Source organism: Varanus komodoensis, unplaced genomic scaffold (assembly GCF_004798865.1).
Source record: "Varanus komodoensis strain SLA01 unplaced genomic scaffold, ASM479886v1 scaffold28, whole genome shotgun sequence".
Classification (NCBI taxonomy): domain Eukaryota; kingdom Metazoa; phylum Chordata; class Lepidosauria; order Squamata; family Varanidae; genus Varanus; species Varanus komodoensis.
The window spans coordinates 3,376,815-3,394,536 of record NW_025335727.1 but is presented as its reverse complement, the minus strand read 5'-3'; the positions used below and the strand labels follow the sequence as shown (position 1 = coordinate 3,394,536).

The 17,722-nt window shown below is 39.3% G+C and overlaps 1 protein-coding gene across 2 annotated transcripts in view; it reads left to right on the top strand.

The window, feature by feature from the left end:
• The window catches only part of FXR1 (FMR1 autosomal homolog 1), a 39,621-nt gene that overhangs the window by 20,216 nt on the left and 1,683 nt on the right, over nucleotides 1-17,722 (top strand). The window contains exons 4-16 of one of the 2 annotated variants that reach the window (XM_044434660.1): nucleotides 851-922; nucleotides 1,472-1,620; nucleotides 2,523-2,616; nucleotides 3,345-3,461; nucleotides 3,576-3,746; nucleotides 6,238-6,316; nucleotides 7,679-7,788; nucleotides 9,485-9,571; nucleotides 10,750-10,957; nucleotides 13,850-14,056; nucleotides 14,629-14,829; nucleotides 15,747-15,827; nucleotides 17,627-17,718. In XM_044434660.1, coding sequence (XP_044290595.1) covers nucleotides 851-922; nucleotides 1,472-1,620; nucleotides 2,523-2,616; nucleotides 3,345-3,461; nucleotides 3,576-3,746; nucleotides 6,238-6,316; nucleotides 7,679-7,788; nucleotides 9,485-9,571; nucleotides 10,750-10,957; nucleotides 13,850-14,056; nucleotides 14,629-14,829; nucleotides 15,747-15,827; nucleotides 17,627-17,718 — 1,668 coding nt within the window. The remainder of the gene's footprint in view (nucleotides 1-850; nucleotides 923-1,471; nucleotides 1,621-2,522; nucleotides 2,617-3,344; nucleotides 3,462-3,575; nucleotides 3,747-6,237; nucleotides 6,317-7,678; nucleotides 7,789-9,484; nucleotides 9,572-10,749; nucleotides 10,958-13,849; nucleotides 14,057-14,628; nucleotides 14,830-15,746; nucleotides 15,828-17,626; nucleotides 17,719-17,722) is intronic. The other variant, XM_044434661.1, reaches the window with a different exon arrangement.

The following is a 17,722-nucleotide window of genomic DNA, read 5'->3' as shown; positions in this document are numbered from 1 at the left end:
CCCGGATCCTCTGAGTCCTAGTCCCATGCTCTTGACCACGACACCACACTGGCTCTCGTTGGTTTGGCAACATTCACTGGCAGGTCTGTATGCTCTTACAGGGAGGCACTTACTTTTGTCCAGAAAAAGTAATCCATAAATGATGGCCTCACTTGGACCTGCTGTATCAAATGTGTCTTCTGTGGAGGATAATGGTCAGCAGTATTAATATAGTATTTTCATCCTTAACTGCTTGTATTCCAGTGATACTCACCACGCAGTAGCTTCTACACAGGCATGTACTGGATTGACTCTATAAAGGAAGCCACAGCCTTGAATTTTGAACAGCCAAGTAGGGTTGTCATGTGTAGGACATTTTGGAGAACTTTCATTTGTAGGATCATTGTAGGTCAAAGATGGCATGATGGTGCACAACAACAACCATAGTTGTTTTCTCTAAATTCTGATTTATTTTAAACACATGAAAGTTTTTTTTTTACATATCGGATAGCATTTACTATTAATACTGATTATTGCAGGAGCTTTAATTAATCTTACTGTTACATCATCACAGTTAACCGTTAATGGTTAGTGTATCATACAGTAGTTTACAGTAGACCAGGTATGATCCACATCTGTGCATGCTCTCTTACACATACATTCAAGGAGTGAAGAGAATGTATGTACTACCAAAACATATTTTACTTTATTAAGCTAAGAGCATCTGAACTGTCCCATTGAGAATTCAAGTGTCAACAGGCATAATTTTGGTTTTTCTGCAGCGTAGTGCATTAGCACAAACAAGAGTTGTCCTGTAGTGCATAGATTAAGGTATGTTCAAGTGTAGATGATTGATATGTTGCACTTCCAGGTTTACTCAAGAGCAAATGACCAAGAGCCATGTGGATGGTGGCTAGCTAAAGTTCGGATGATGAAAGGGGAGGTAAGAAGAGAGTAAAATACGGGATTTGCAAGCACGCTTCATCTACAGAAAATAGACTGTGCAATGCCCTGTGGTACAGGAAGAGCACTCCCAGCTAAAACGGCAGAAGTCTAGCAATCTCTCCCCTCTCTAAATATGAAACAGGCTGGGACTCTGCGTGGGCTTCACATACGTTTCACTCCTTCAGAGTGTAACATGTGAATCTAACAAAACCATTATGGTGTAGTGGATAGTGTCAGATTAGGAAGGTCTGGGCTCACATTTCCACTGAGCCATGAAGCCTTATGGATGACCTTGGATCAGTCATTCTTCCCTAGCCTAATTTGCCTCTCGGGATAGTTTTGAAGATAAAAGGAGTGGTGGGATAATGATGTGAAGTCTGTGAAAGGGGGGGTATGATAAAAGTAATAACTGAACAAGAATTGGACAAATGTGTTGAGAGGACTGGAACGTAACTGCTCTCAGACAACTCCAGCAGTTTACTAGTCTTTAAAAACAACATACCACCATGTTGAAAATAAATTTTAAAAAACCCTCTTCCCTCTTCAGTTCTATGTTATTGAGTATGCTGCCTGTGATGCCACTTATAATGAAATAGTCACATTTGAACGACTTCGGCCTGTGAATCAAAATAAGTCTGTTAACAAGAACACATTCTTCAAGTGTGCAGTGGATGTTCCTGAAGATCTGAGAGATGCGTGAGTAAACTGCCCTAAAACTTTTTTCAGTATTTTCTATCTGAAAATGATTGGCTTTGCTTAAAACAACAAAAAAGTCTGGAAGCCCCTGATTGACTGGAAGACTGGAAGCCTCTGATTGATGCTGCAGTCCTATATACACTTACCTGGGGGTACGCCCCATTGAACACAGTGGAGCTTCTAAGTAAACATATGTATGGTTTTTATTAGTAATACAGTCAGGAAGGGCCAGACAAGGCATAGGGGTTTCCCACCAGTGAAAAGGAGTGGTAGACTATGGTTGAAGGCTTCAGGACTAGCTTTGGGTTGTGGTAGAGCATAGAAAGATCACAGGTATGAAGGGGAAGATGTGAGAAGGGGTTCCAGGAACTGGAGGCTGCTGTTGATACGGAAGAATTTCATTTTAAATTAATGGCAATAGGCTTTGGTTTTGTGGGTAAAGATGGGTCAACATGCTCATAATTTTAGTACACAAGTGGGGAAAGCGCAGCATCATATATTTTTCACAGGCTTCACATATTCTAAATGAATAAGAAATTCAGTGGAGGTGATACGTTGAATGGTATAAAAATAAGTGGACTCAGTAGAATTATTGCTATGTATGTATCTGAAGGGAGTAGGTACAGTGTTACTTACTGATACTGAATTGTTCCATTATATTAAAGCATCTTGATCTCTTCTGAGCAGAGTAGCTTTTGAGTGTTCATGCTGTGCCATCAATAAATGCAGGTCTAGGAAATAGCATCACCTTTTCTAGGTCCCACACTTGTGCAAAACTCCTTCTCTTGGAGTTCTGTGACTTAATAATGGTATTCCCTCAAATAGTTCAATATTGTCAGTTTTGTACAACAGCTTGTCTTACATCGCTACCTGAATTTAACATAAAAATCTGGGTTTTTTAGGTGTGCAAATGAAAGTGCTCATAAGGATTTTAAAAAAGCCGTAGGAGCCTGCAGAATTTTTTACCAGGCTGAAACAGCTCAGTTAATAGTACTGGTAAGATATATTTTCTTTTTTGTTCAGTGTACAAATTTTTGTCTTGCTTTTTTTCTGTTTATTTATGAGAGAGGAGAAGATCTGGTTTTCATGGAATGACCAGCTGTAGTTAATCGGCAGGTGGGAGGCAGCATGTGCACACTCTTTATACTACCCTGGCAGCATATGGGTGGTTCTTCCATACAGGCTGGGATGAAGTACTTCAGCATAACTATCATACTTTGTTTCTTGGGGGTATTTAAGTCACTTCTGCATGTGAATGACAAAGTTGCTTTAGGATAGACTGAAAGGAAGAGAGTTGCAGGCCGAGGATCTTATTTGCACCAGTTTGGCTTTGGCATTTGTTCTGTGCAGGGTAAGGCAGTGGTCTCATGAAATGCATATGGGGACTCATGCAAAGGTGCCTTGCATTACTTGGTGTGTTCAGCTGTTGCATCTAACTGGGCATGGCGTTGTGCCCAAATTAGGTCAAGCTGCACCAAACAGAACATGCTTGCCTGCTCTCCAGTAATCAATGACTAGCCCTTTTTCCACTGAAGGTAATATCAGGATAAATTGCAGTATCCTGATAAAGTGGCAGCAATAAATCTGTTTCCTTCCTTTTGACTTTGTAGTTTAACTTCAGAAAACTAAACAAAATAAAAACTCCAATGGTGTCTAACAGTAAATAGAATGATTGCTGTCTTGATATAGATTCCCTTGTAAAATTTTACTATTTTTTTTTACAGTCTGCCACTGAGGCGACAGTAAAAAGGGTGAATATATTGAGTGACATGCATTTGCGCAGCATTCGAACCAAGTTAATGCTCATGTCAAGAAACGAAGAGGCCACAAAACATCTAGAAGTGAGTTGTCCTCATAATTGCTTCCCTCTGCCAGTCCACTGTGGATGTAGTCATTTAGCTGTGCTTGTGCTTAAAGTCCTCGTTACAGTAAACATTCTTTTGCCGTCTTCCTAGTGCACAAAACAACTTGCAGCAGCATTTCATGAGGAATTTGTTGTCAGAGAAGATTTAATGGGGCTTGCAATAGGAACACATGGTAGTAACATTCAGCAAGCAAGGAAGGTTCCAGGAGTTACTGCAATTGAACTTGAGGAAGATACTGGAACTTTCAGGATTTATGGAGAGGTAAAAAGGAACAGGAGAGCTGTTATTTTAAATAACTGTATTATATTTATGATATTCTACTTCTTGATTTGTTACCTGGAAATTTGAATTTGGAATCAACTGAATTCACAATTTCCAAAAACCATAATGATATTGCTGGAAGGGAATGCTGTCTATATAGAATGCTCTTACTGCTACTGTATCTCCTTTTCTTTCTTTGGATAGAAATCCTTATAGTGAAACTCTTAATCACTGCTTTTTTCACTTTTATTACCCATATAGTTGCATTTAAGAACTGCTCTGGCTTATGAAATATATTCTTCTCAGAGCCACCAGTAGCTGGTAGGATAATCAGTCTGTATCTGAATGAAGGAAAACTCAAGATGGCCCTTCCATAGAATGGAGTAAAGCCTTCCATTTCAGGATTGAAAAAATACTGAATGGGCTTCCTTCGTAATCTCAGGACTACAAATGTCCCATTATTTTACTACTATTGTGCTGGTGATGTTTTTTCCAAGTCTCCACTTGAAGATTCGAATGCTAGGCCACTTATCTTATGATATCCCACTTACCGATAAGAGAAGCCTGTTTCAAATATTATCTTTAAGTGTTTTGGATACATAATGTAACAGTGCCTGGGTTTGTACCACAGAACAGCCCATTATGGGTAACAAGCTGTGGTGGGTTGTTGTGTTGCACAAATCTGGACAGTTTACTACTGGGCGACTTTTCATAGTAAAGAAGCTACTTTGATAACCCATGTCTGATAACCCTGATAACTCAGTCAAAACCCAGGCTATATTTAAAAGTGTGTGTGTGAGAGTGTGAGGGGTGTTACAGCACTAATCGGGGACCTCCCTCCAAGGGACATACATACAGTGTGCATGTGTGCATACGTGTCCCTGTCAACCCCTCCATAAACCTTATTCCCCTCCCCCCGCACAAAAACCTTTTTTAAAAAGGTGGCAAAACTCCATGCCCTTGTAAGAGAGCTGCCTTGCACTCTGCCGCTTTTGTGATTAACTAGTGTCTCAGGAAATGGTAGAACACCGAGAAGTAAAGAATCCTGTTGAAAAGCAGGTGATTTAGTTGCTATCAAGTTGTTTGGCAAATGAAGATCCCTCATGGCTTTGCCTTCCCTTGACAAGCTTGCCTTTGACTGCTGTTGGGGAAAACACTCTGGGTCAGTGCCTCTGGTGGATTTCTGTTGCACTTTGACAGTTGGCATTTCCCTCAAGGATGCAAGTATGCAGTTCCATAAATCCAACTAGAATTGTTCTATCAAAAAAAAAAATCCCATATTTGCATACACCTGAGGTGCAAAAAAACCAGTGATAGATCTGTGAAAACACTTCCAACGTGTTGCTTTGCAGAAGCTGACTTGGTAGGGATCTCCCCCTGCCAAAAAAAGCAAAGCTGTGGCAAGTGTGGAAGGGTTTATGTTTGCATTGAGGAGAGGAGAGGAGGGTGCTTTAGCTCCGAAATGCTGGAGGACTGAGGAGGGGAAGTGGGGCAACCCATGGTGAGCACTGTGGTCTGCTGGCCCCATCATGTGTTGTGCATTAAGAGTTGGATGCTCTGTAGGCAGTGCACTACCATATCCCCAACATCAGGTTACTACTTGCAAACAACCCCATGGCTCAGTGCCAGGTGGACAAATCAGACAGGGTTGCCCCTGTAGCAAATGAAAATAAGATTGGCCCTCATTCAGTCTATTGCCTCTTCCACAACTGTATTTTGGGGTGAAAGAATTGGTGTCAGCACTGTCTGATAAGCATAAGCATACTTCTATGCTAGTACTAAGGAGTTGGGGATTATTAAAGAAGCACCAAGCTAAGGAGATGATAGGTGGGTGACCGAAAAATAGGTGTTGTCATAATAAAGATGATGGGACAGGTATGGAGAGCCAGTGTGGTATAGTGGTTAAGAGCATGGGACTGGGACTCAGGCGATCTGGGTTCTAGTCCCTGCTCAGCCATGGAGCCAACTTGGGTGACTTTGGGCCAGTCACAGACTCTCAGCCCAACCTACCTCACAAGGTTGAGGTTGTGGGGATAAGATGGAGGAGGAGAATGACGTAAGCTGCCTTGAGCCCTTTGTAGGAAAAAGGCAGGATATAAATCAATAAGTAAATAAAATAAATAAATGGAGGAGTAAATTGAAATGATAAGCTATGGTTCTTACACATTTTGGCTTAAGAAATTTACTTGACTCTTTACCAATATTCCAACAGTAGAGAAAGAGAGGCTGTTCTGTTGCATTCTCACATGAACTGCAGGTGATAATTTTGTTTTAAGAGAGTGAGAATATAGCCATCTCCCAACCTTATATTTAAGCAGTCACATGGTAGTCACAGGTGACCAGGAATTACTTGGTATATTTTAAAGTTGCAAATTATATGTACCACTCTCACATTTTATATTAAGAGGCTTTTTGCCTCAAGGTGTTCTGACTTTTGGGAGAGGTTTTAATTTAATGCATTTCATTTACAAATGGTTTCTGTCATTTCCAGAGTGCTGAGGCAGTAAAAAAGGCTAGAAGCTATTTGGAATTTGTGGAAGACTTTATTCAGGTTCCAAGGAGTCTTGTAGGTATGTAATACTGATAAAACTTAAAATAATTATATAGCTGGGTGTAAAAACTCCATTATGAAAGCGCTTGTGTATATGTGGTCCTCTGCTCCTTAATATCCTCCTTAATATCACCTCTGTATCAGCAGCTGAAACAATAGAACATATATATAGAATGTCTCCTGTAATGGGCTGTGTTTTCTGGATATGGGCAGAGACATCTTGGAGGAGAGGAAGTCTCTGCCACTAGAATATAGTAAAATGAAGCTGAACTTACCGAAACAAGTGGATTCCCTAGTAGGCTAGGAGGAAGAAATAGGCAGTTCTCTCCCCTTTTTCTTAAGTTGAATTGGGACTGGAAACAAATTGACAGTTCATGCAACTGTTGTAATATTTCAACGCAATGCAAGCTGGAAACCAGGCTAGCTCCTATATTTTGCACCAGCTACAATTTACAGATCTGCTTCAAGGGCAGCTCCAGGTGGAATGCATTGTAGTTGTTTAATACGGAAGTGGCTGCAACATGCTTCACTGTAGCCATTTGCTGCTTCCCGAGCAAACCAGATAGTTAGTGCAGTAGCCAAAACTAACTAAGGCATTCTGGTCCACAGCTGCCCTTAGGTATCCAGGGGCAGTGCTGGGTTCAGGAGTACTCCCAAACTGTTAATCTCCTCTGTGGGTTTGGGAAAGGATTGGGGATTAGGTTCATTGTTCCTTTTACCTTTTGATTTTTTTTGCCACTAACAGTTCTGTGTTAAGATTAGAAAGGAATCAAAAGAAAAGTCAACTTTCTGTCTTTTGATCCTGAAGAACTAGACTTCCCACCTCCAAATTTTCTGCAGCACATGCTCAGAAACACAATGTAGCATGTAAAACAATTCTCCCTCTCCCTTATTCTTAAATTTTATTCTGAACTCAGCTCCTGGAAGAGTTTTTGTAGTGTGTTTAATGAGAGGATCTGAAAACCCATTTGAGATAAATCTGGAACTGCATTAGCAGGTGTGTGTTATATCCTTACATAAAGCACAGCTTACATTACTTTACAGCTTCTTTAAGCTGCTTTGAGCTCATGTTACTAAAAAAAGTGGAGTATACATTTTCAAAATGTTATCTGGTACTGATACTATCCCCATCCCAGTTATCATCTATATTGGTGCTTTGAGATTTCCTTAAAGCATTTAAATCTCTCATGAGATTCTGAAGTACATGCAAAATTAAAGCATTTGTACACTTATAAGTAATACAATGGCTACTGTTTATGTATGTGTATGTTAATTGTTCTAAAATAAGAAATATTTGTAATCTTTTTGCTACTTTTTGACTGTTTATTTGTGAAAGTATTCACAATGATAGTTCAAAATGTAATAACTTTATTTCTTAAAGGAAAAGTTATTGGCAAAAATGGCAAAGTTATTCAAGAGATCGTGGACAAATCTGGAGTTGTGAGAGTGAGAATTGAAGGAGACAACGAGAACAAACTGCCCAGAGAAGATGTATGATTTAACCTTTGCTTTTTGTCAGTGACAGTGTCACTTGTGTCAAGATTAAGCAATGTGTAATTTCAGGATTCGCACTTCAGATGTAAAATTGGGCTGCAAAATTTACTGAATTGCTAGATTATGTGAATGAACTTAAAGAGAATTGCCACTTTAAGTATCTTATAATTAATCAGTGCCTTAATGCAGTCTGATAGGTGTATGATGGATTTTTTAATGCATTAAATCAGTGATTTTCAAAAACTGCAAAACTTTCAAAAACTCCTGCTGGATTAACCTGAGATCTAATCTGGTTGGTGCTTGTCTGTTCTATAAAGGCCAACCAAATACCAATAGAAGTCCAAAAACGTGAGAGTACTTGGTTCAGTAAAAATAAGGCTGATCTTTAATTGCAAAAAAAATGGCTTTTTCAGAGAATCAGATTAGCACAAAACATACTAAAAGTTGGAGTGTCTAGCTGAGTGCAGAAGGACCAGTTTGAAGTTAATGTAGAAGTTGGGAGAATCCACATGTTAATTTTTTCAGTAGCACCATCCAGGTGCCATTATGCAGTCCCTCAAAATACAGGATGAAAAGCAGCATCAGTTACTGGGGGACAACACTTACACTCTAGTCTTGTAAGTATAGTATGTTTTAAAATGCATGGATATTTTAATTATTGCCAAATGAATGATTTTATGAGAACACAGATAAACATAAGAAGCAACATAGTGAAACTTGTAATTTTTAGTTAAGTGCAAGTTGGGATTTTCATCCTTCGTCAAACTGGCATTTGCTCAGGGCAGCAACTGTGGCACTGCAGACCACCCTCCTATGGAGGCTTCAAATGCACCATATGGTTGCTGAGGCCTATTCCCTGGCCCTGAGATGGGTGGACACATTATCTAGCCAAAGTGATGCCTTGACACTGCAAAATCCTGCCAAGCATGTTATCCCCTCATGTCAATAACAGTGCATGTTATATAGAAAGAATAAAGAACTTAGGTTGTGATTACTGTGGGGCATGATGCTTGACAGTGTCTCACGCCCAAGTGCTAGGATGTGATTGTACCAGATTCTGCCACTGACTGTTATGATCAGCATGTTTTAGTGCTGGTATAGCAAAATAAATATACAATATTAGCTTTAGAGTTAGGGGAGGGTTTTTCCATTCTTGTTGTGCTAATAATGAGACTCAGAGGAATTATTGAGTGTTCAAAAATAATTGGCAACAGGAAGGACTCATTGACACCACAGAAGCTGAGAGATTACAATGTCAGGTGATACTCTTCAGTCATTTCTAGGGCTTGGTGATGGGAAAACACATCATTCCAAAGCAAGTCGGCCTTAGCCTCAGACTCGTTTTGGCAGTCTGAGGGTCTAATTTAAAATTCTGACTGGCATTCAGCTTACTTATTTGTAAAAAACATACATAGACAAGTGGGAAATATGCTGTGACTGTAGATGGATCCATCTCACATATCATGATTAAGCACAGAGAGTCCACAAATAGGATAAGGAGCTGCAAGTGGAGATTGCTTGAAGGATGGATATCCCCAGAGTAAGTAACAATAACAACAACGAGGCTGCTGTTGAGAAAGTACAGTGTTCATCCTAAAACAGGCTTAACCGTCTATAACTACACATAGGATTTTAGACATAATTTGTTCATGAGTTGGTTGATATATACTTGAAAATCATGTTTTCTTTATAGGGAATGGTTCCATTTGTCTTCGTGGGTACTAAAGAAAGCATTGGGAATGTCCAAGTACTTCTTGAATATCATATTGCCTATTTGAAGGTAACAATGTTTATGGTACAGATAGAACTTTGCTTCACTTGCCCCTTGTTTGTTTGTTTTAATCTTGCCTCAGTTGGTTGCAGATTGTTCATTCTGTGCCCAGTACTAAGTTAATTTTGTTTGTTTACAATCTGACCTATGGAGGTTTCCCATGTGCCCAGCAAAACCAATATGTATTCTTCTAAGGGGCAAGTCTTGGCTTCTAAGCCCCATGTCCTGGAGGAATCCCAGTATTGAGGATGTGGTACACGGGGGGTCTGATAATAGCAGTCTTGTCAGTGCGTATGAACACTTGGACTCAGGTAGTGTCTGGAAGCAGCTGCTGCTCATACCTGTGGTTGAGTCATCCTGGGTGTTCCTGCTGCCCCTGTTGCAGATAACAGGAGGTGCCTGACCTCATTGGTTCTAGGATCATTTGCTGCTTCCATTGCTGGCTGGGTCTCCTGCTCCATACTGAGAAAGGTGGCAAAAAAGGCAAGATGAGTGGGACAGGAATCTGTGCTTACTAATGGTCATGTAGATCATGGAAAGTTAGATTGTATAGTCATGATTTAAGAACAAATAAAGCAAATGCTGTGGTGCTGATCTGTTTTGAAAAAAAATATGGAAGACCTGAATAGAAATCTCCAGCTAACTGTGTGGTATGTGGCTGTCAGGGTTGCTGTTAGGTCCCTTATGAATGCAGCTGAATCTGTACTGCCCCCCTACTTGCATAAAAGCCTGACTTCCTCCTGATTTGAGGCTGTTTTGACCTGCTTGGTGCTTTTTCAACTTTTTTATTTAGTAGTTGCACAGCGGTTCAAATATTCAAGAATATACAGTAACCTGACTCCTGAAGGATGTTTCTCATTATTATACTTAACCAAGTTGACTCAAACAGGTCTGTCTAATGCCTAATTGAATAACAGCTTTGCCTGCTGCTGCATGCAGACCTAAGATGAATATGAATCTGTATTAGACCGGTACACATTGGCCATACATTGTGTGCTCCTGTATAAGTGTTCTGAATGCAATGGAAACCAAAGCTTTCCAAAACATGGGCAGGAAATTGTAGTATATGCAGTTATCTGGGTCTTAGGAAGAATACAAGTTTTGACTGCTTTGAATGTTTGAAAAAGGTCAGAAATGGGAGTGGGAGCAACACATTGAACTAGTTTATGTTTAATGTAACAATACAGGAAGTGGAACAACTTCGGTTGGAGAGGCTCCAAATTGATGAGCAGCTACGTCAGATTGGCATGGGTTTCAGACCTTCATCTGCCAGAGGTCCTGAAAAGGAGAAGGGTTATACCACAGATGAGAGCAACCCTTCTTCTGTACAAGGTTCCAGGTCATACAGTGGAAGAGGCAGAGGACGAAGAGGGCCCAATTACCCCTCTGGCTATGGTGAGTATTCTTTAAAAAGCAGTGAAGCAAGCCGTTTGGAAAACATTATCCATAGTCAAGCATGCCTACTTGGCTCTTGCTATTATTGTTGACACACTCATAGTTGAGGTCAAGCTGCAGTTCATGGATACATTGTGTGCTTTGATACAATTTATGAACCTATCACTAATGTGTGTCAGCTCTTTAAAATCTGATGCTTAATTTAGAGTCTGGAGTATCAAAAAGAACTTGATGAATGTGTTCTTCAGAAACGGCTTGCTAGCTTCTCATGCTTTAGAGTTACTATTATGAACACTATAAAGGATTGTTAAAAAGAAATCTAGAATGGTGTTTTCAGGCATCTTCTTGTGTGTCTGGCTTTAGAGAAACAGTGGACTGATCTTTTCAAATGTCATTTGTTGGGTTAGTACTGGAAACAGATGATCTCCTTAAAACCCCCTAGGCTATATAATATACAGTATTGGCTGTTGTGGTGATTGTAGGTACTTAACATTATTGTGGATAATATGACCATGATATTTTAATTGTTATGTAAAATTTCTGTTTGAAGGAATTTTTCCTTGTGATGACTCATGTACATATTTTTACACACCTTGTGAATAGACTCAGCAGTATGTTAGGGATCTTAGTCCTCTATTTACACTTGTGGGTGAACTTTGTATCACTTGCCTTTCCATTTCTCCACTTAGTGGAACACTTTATAATTTCTACAATAATAATACACCTGATGGGGACCAGAACCTTCCCGTTTTCCTTCTTTAAATTCCTTTTTGAGATAATGAGACATATCAGACATTGCCTTTTTTATAGTTAAATACATTTGTATGTTTAAAACATCGATGGTGTGAATGAGATTGTGTTCTTATGTCTGAAGGAGTGCTTTTCTTCACTTGGCTGATAGGACTTGACTACTTAGAAGTTAGTATGAATATACAAATGACCGTTAAGTGACTAATGTGTGTAGAGTTGATAAATAATGGAAGTATGTAGCCTGTAGTTTCATTGCAACCTGACTCATCAGTGGTGGTGGTGACACTGTGTCTAAAGGGCATGTTATCACTTCTACATACACCCCTTTCAAGTCATTATAATTGTCACATATCAGGTGATTAACCTGACTGTTCAAGTACTGATGAGAAATCCTTCCTTGCTTTTTATTTGAAGTGTTATGCTTTGTAATGAATAATAGTTTTTCCAGGCTGGTGTGAGAAAGGCATCCTACAATTGCCCTGTAAAAAAGCAGAGACCGTGTGAAAGATTTTCAGGTACTTTGTTGATTTCAGGCTCCTCCTTGCCAGTCCATCCCTGCTTTTTGTCTGGGAGAAAACTGTTTGTCATCTGTCTGTCTTAAAATAGCTGCTGTTGCTACCTCTTTTGTTTTTCTGGGTTTTTGGTTTCCTTACCTTAAATCCCAGAGCTTCTAATTTAACACAAAACAGAACAACAATAGAAAATCTTTTAGTTTGTTTCCTCTGCTTCACCCTTTTAACTCATTTTGCCTTCAGCAGCAAAGAAACCAAGTTCTGAGCCTGCAGTCAATAGTCATAGAACAACTGAAAACAAGAGCATGAGTGTCCTTTCCTCCTGCAAGGAGTGTGGTTTTTTTTTTTTTTTTTTTTTTTTGCTGCCACATTTTTTATATATATATACAATGTGGCAGCAATATATGTATATATATTAAGCTGTCCATTACTAAAAAAAAGTCTCTGGATGGCTTAGAAGGAACAGAAAACCAAGGACAAAACCATAACAGCACACAGCACTAGGGACTGAATTTGGGACTGATAATCTGTTGTCTGATATTATCAGTCCTGAGATAACCAGCTTTCGTTATATCATCAGACTTACCTTCTGACTAGTACTAGATGGTCTAGATTCTTCTGGTCATGTTTGGATCCTCTTCCTAAGTAGATTGCATTGGATTCTCACCATAACAGATACGGTGCCTCCTTTAGTTCTGGCAGTTGAAGGGGTGTAGCATAATTTTCATAAGAGGAGTGTGCAGTGTAACTTATTTTCATTTGCAAAATTAACTTTATGGGGAAATGTAGACTTAAAGATTGGCAAGGAAATGCTTGGTGGACTTGAATAGAGAGGATGATTTTGACTTTGTAGCAGCTTATAGGTCCTGATAACTTTCATTTTTTTGCTTTCCATTCTAATTATAAATTAACAGCTATGGCTGAATGACAATATATGAAGTTCAAACATGTATAATCCATGTTTGGACTTCCTGCTTTATTGGATTATTGAAAGTATTGATTGAAGCTGAACATCTACTTTAGACTGCAGTCATTGACTGATAAATATCATCAGTCTGTAGATATGGTATGCAGGTTTGAAGTAATCCAGAATCTATTTTGGATGTGGTAATGGATCTCAGGTTACATTTAATTCAGCAAAAATCATGCTTTATGTATAGAGGACAGTGCAGCTGGTCAGTTGTTGGACTGTTCAATTGGCTTAAAGATATATGTGTCTTACGATGTGTTAAAATTGAATGGAACCTGCAATTAATAGATGGCACTGAACTAAACAAGCTAGTATAAATCCGAAGGACTATTGCATAAATAAGAGTACACATCTACCTTCCGTTTCATTTTGTTTCAGACTAGTAAACTTTTATGCTGCTTTCTTTGTACAAGTTAAGTTTGTGTACTGATGATCACTTCCATACTTTTAGGAATAGCTTGGTCTCATATGGCTATTAGTAGAGTGGCTACTTAATAAAACAGACTATCTTGTTGCCTGTCCTGTTGATCATCCTTGACATCTGATTGGTGTTCTAGAGTTCATTAAGTTCTTTTAGATGTGTTTCAGATACTCTTGCAGTTATGGCCTGGAATAATGCATGGAATATATGGAATTAATTCTTCCCTCCTTTTTATTAAGGGACAAATTCTGAGCTGTCCAATCCCTCCGAAACAGAATCTGAAAGGAAAGATGAACTTAGCGATTGGTCGTTAGCAGGCGATGACGACCATGATAGTAGGCACCAGCGTGACAGCAGAAGGCGCCCACCAGGAGGGAGAGGACGTAGTGTTTCTGGGGGGCGTGGACGTGGTGGCCCCCGAGGTGGGAAATCGTCTATCAGTTCTGGTAGGTACTTAATGTGTTTTGAAGTACTGCTGCAAGAAGCACAGTTGAAATTCTGTTGCAAACTTTACTGCCTTGACCCAGGAACTTCAATCAGATGTGAAGAGCTTTACTCTTCCTAAATTTGGAACTCGGAATTAATTTGTCCCTGCATGTGTGGAGGGTAGCCAAAAGCCATATTGGGACAAATTTAAGTTTGGTTTCACAGTTTGAACAAGGAGGTAAATGGAGAACAGTTTTCACTGAGCTGAACTGTTGACCTATAGAAAATTCAAGGACTTCAGTTGCATCCAAAGGTATTTGTATACTTTGAGCCTGGGTGTGCCCATTTCCTGGTCTAACACCTCCTTCCTGTTCTAGGAGCTGTAATGACTCCTCCTTTTCAGATTTTCTTTAGAGGTTTGGCTTTTTCTCTGCAACTGTTCCTTACTGGGGCCAGGAAGGAATGGTCCATATGATGTGCATTCTGGATTAGACTGTCATTTTCTTCAATATTTCTAGTTCAAATGTTAAATGAACAGAATGAAAGGATCATGCACTTAATGTTATTCTTGTTTCTTTGTCATTTGCTTTAGTGTTAAAAGATCCAGATAGCAACCCTTACAGTTTACTTGATAACACAGAGTCTGACCAGACTGCGGATACTGATGCAAGTGAATCACACCACACCACTAACCGGCGTAGGCGATCTCGCAGACGAAGAACTGATGAAGATGCTGTCTTAATGGATGGGATGACCGAGTCCGATACAGCATCAGTTAATGAAAATGGCTTAGGTATGCAACTAGCTTACGGTGGAACCGAATGCATATTGCCTTATTTAAAAAATCATGCCAACCTGGTTCATTTTTTAATTAGCAATTTTATTCTACCTGCTGCCTTATGCGTCAAGATATTGCCCTCATCAGGTTTCAACCAGGACATTTTGGGCAAAATGGAATCCAGGAGGGCTGTGTAAAGCTGGTTTTCATTTGACTGTATTTTTAAAGATAAGGTTTAGTATCCTGGCATACAGAGGAGCTACATCACCCAATAGTTACCCAGCCAGTTTCAGCCTCAACGGGATGGAATAATGAGACATATGTTGAACTCATTTACATGACATCTGTCATGAACTTGAGTTGGGAAAGTCAAAAGAGCTAGCCCTTATTTTTGACGAACTAAGGTTTCTGTTTTACTGAAGTAAAGGCATGTGAAATTAACATCCCTTTTGCCTTTTTTAGGACTTGAGTGGTTGTGTTGCTGAAATTTGCTAAGTGAACTTTGGAAAGAAAGAAGTTGAGGTCAGGACTCAGGAGAAGAACCCTGGTTTCTTGCTCCTTTAAGGCTGTGATCCCAAACACACTTAAAAAATCAGTAGGACTTGCATCTATGTGGTTTCAGGTGTATGCTGTGCATCCAAGAACAGCCACTTTTGTTATAGCATACCTTTTATGCAAATAACACCAAGGAAAGATCTTTCAAATTAGAAATGGATTTAATTCCTTCAGCTCATGTTTTGGTATCAGCCTAAATTCATACCATTTTAAACATAGATGTATGTGGCTGCTTTTCAGTCCCCAGATGTATACATCTGCAGTGGTGTTAACTACTCAGAAGACTTTTTCATTTAAATGTGTTTTGGTTGTGCACTAAACTGCTAGCAAAATAATTTATCACAGAGATGGTTCATGGTAAAACTTTGCAATTGCAGATGATAGAGACAAAAAACCCCAGCGACGCAATCGTAGTCGCAGGCGTCGTTTCAGGGGTCAGGCAGAAGATAGACAGCCAGGTAACTTGAGTGGAGAGGTGGACCACCTCGGGTCACAAGCATGAAGGAATGCTTAATGTCTGTGTACTTCCTAAACTTATGTAGAGCTGCTTTTGGAAATAATAATTGCTTAATAACTAATCAAACTGCAGGATGAGAAACTGTCAGCAGGATGTCGTCTGGTTTTATAACATTCATGAAATGTTGGTGCCTTTTATTTGATATACCTTCAGTGGAAATTTCACTGAAATTGGAGGACAAATATCTCTGGATGGCAGTAAGGAAAGGTTGTGTCTTACTGGAAGTAACACTGTAAGACTGTCTGTTTCTTGGGCTTTCTGGCATTTGTTCTCAATAACATAAATGCTAGCCTGGTGAATATAGCATACCAGTTGTTGGGTAACTTGCATGGCTGGCCCGCCTGTCCTGTATTTTGAACAAATCTGATGTTCTCCAGTTCCACAGCTGAATTAAAGCAAAAGTAGTTGCATGTTCTTGTCTGGTATTGTGGTGTGATGCATTTCTTTAATGTGTACTAACACCTTATATATTCTAAAGGTGTAACAGCTCTTTCAGTCTAACTGTTCTAAGTTTTTTTTGGTAATTGTAAATGCCTTAGTTAAGTAGCTGATGACATGTTTTAATGTGTCCACTAAAGCATTTCTGTATTTTACTGAAGTAATTATTTGTGATACTTCAATAGCTCTTGAACAACTATAACAAGTTACAATTTTAAAAACAAATTAAACTGGATTTCATATCAGCCCTCAAAATATTGAATAGAACACATGATCTTGATCTGTAAGAACAAATGTACTTGAAGCAGAAGATGTAGTTGTATGTAAACTGAGAAATTTGTTTTCATATGGAAATCATCCATGTAGAAGTGTTTGTCCCTTCTCATAATGAGTAGAGTATTCCAAATCAGACTTGTGTTGTGACATTCACCTCCACTCCAAAGCAACTTCATTGCAATCCTCACCTTGCCCCTCTCTTTTCCCCAACATCTTTTTCAAAAAGTGAATGCAAGCCACTGGGCTCCCTATCTGTGGGCATTAAAAAAAAAATCTACACTCCATTGCTTGCAGTGTAGATCTTCAACCTCATAAGGGATGTTTACATTAATCTTCTCAAGCATTAAGAAATAAGCAGTAAGAAACTGCTGTGGAATTCTTCTTTGAAGGATCTTATAAAGGGCTGTCACTCAGACTCTGGACTATGTGTTTGGACCACAACCACCTTGTCTAACCCGTCCTACCACCTTCTTCCCAGCTGGGCCCAAGAAATTTTTTTTATTTTTTACAAGCTAGTCAAATCTGATTAAGTCTCCTTCAGCCTTTTCAGTCTCTTGGGAGAATTCACTTGAGACAAAGAATCACTGCAGTAGCTATCCAGTCCTTTTCCAGTAATAAAAGCCATAAAGAAAATACTGTTCTTTAAAAGGACTGCTGAAATATTTTGAAACAAAAGGGTAAACCCATGAATTGTTGTACTGTGTTTAGGATTAGCTCTGAATATGGAGCTTCAGGATAAGACCTGAGTTGTTTTGCTTTAGATTGCCTAGAATAGACTTTCAGGAACTTTGACAAATCTTCATTTGTTAACAAAATAATATAAATGCTGAAATCTCTAAATCAGAAGACCATCTGCTTTGTGTTCTGTGTACACCATAGGCATTAGAATCAGGTTTCCCTTGGTGTTGGCAGGCCAGGATAGCAGCCTTGGAAGGAATCCATATAATAGGTCTTTCTGGTCTGCAACCAGTCATCATTCTCTTTTTACACATGAAGTAAATTTAAAAATACTTTTTACCCCCACAGTAACAGTTGCTGATTACATATCAAGAGCGGAATCTCAGAGTAGACAAAGAACCCTCCCAAGGGAAACACTGTCCAAAAACAAGAAAGAAATGGTAA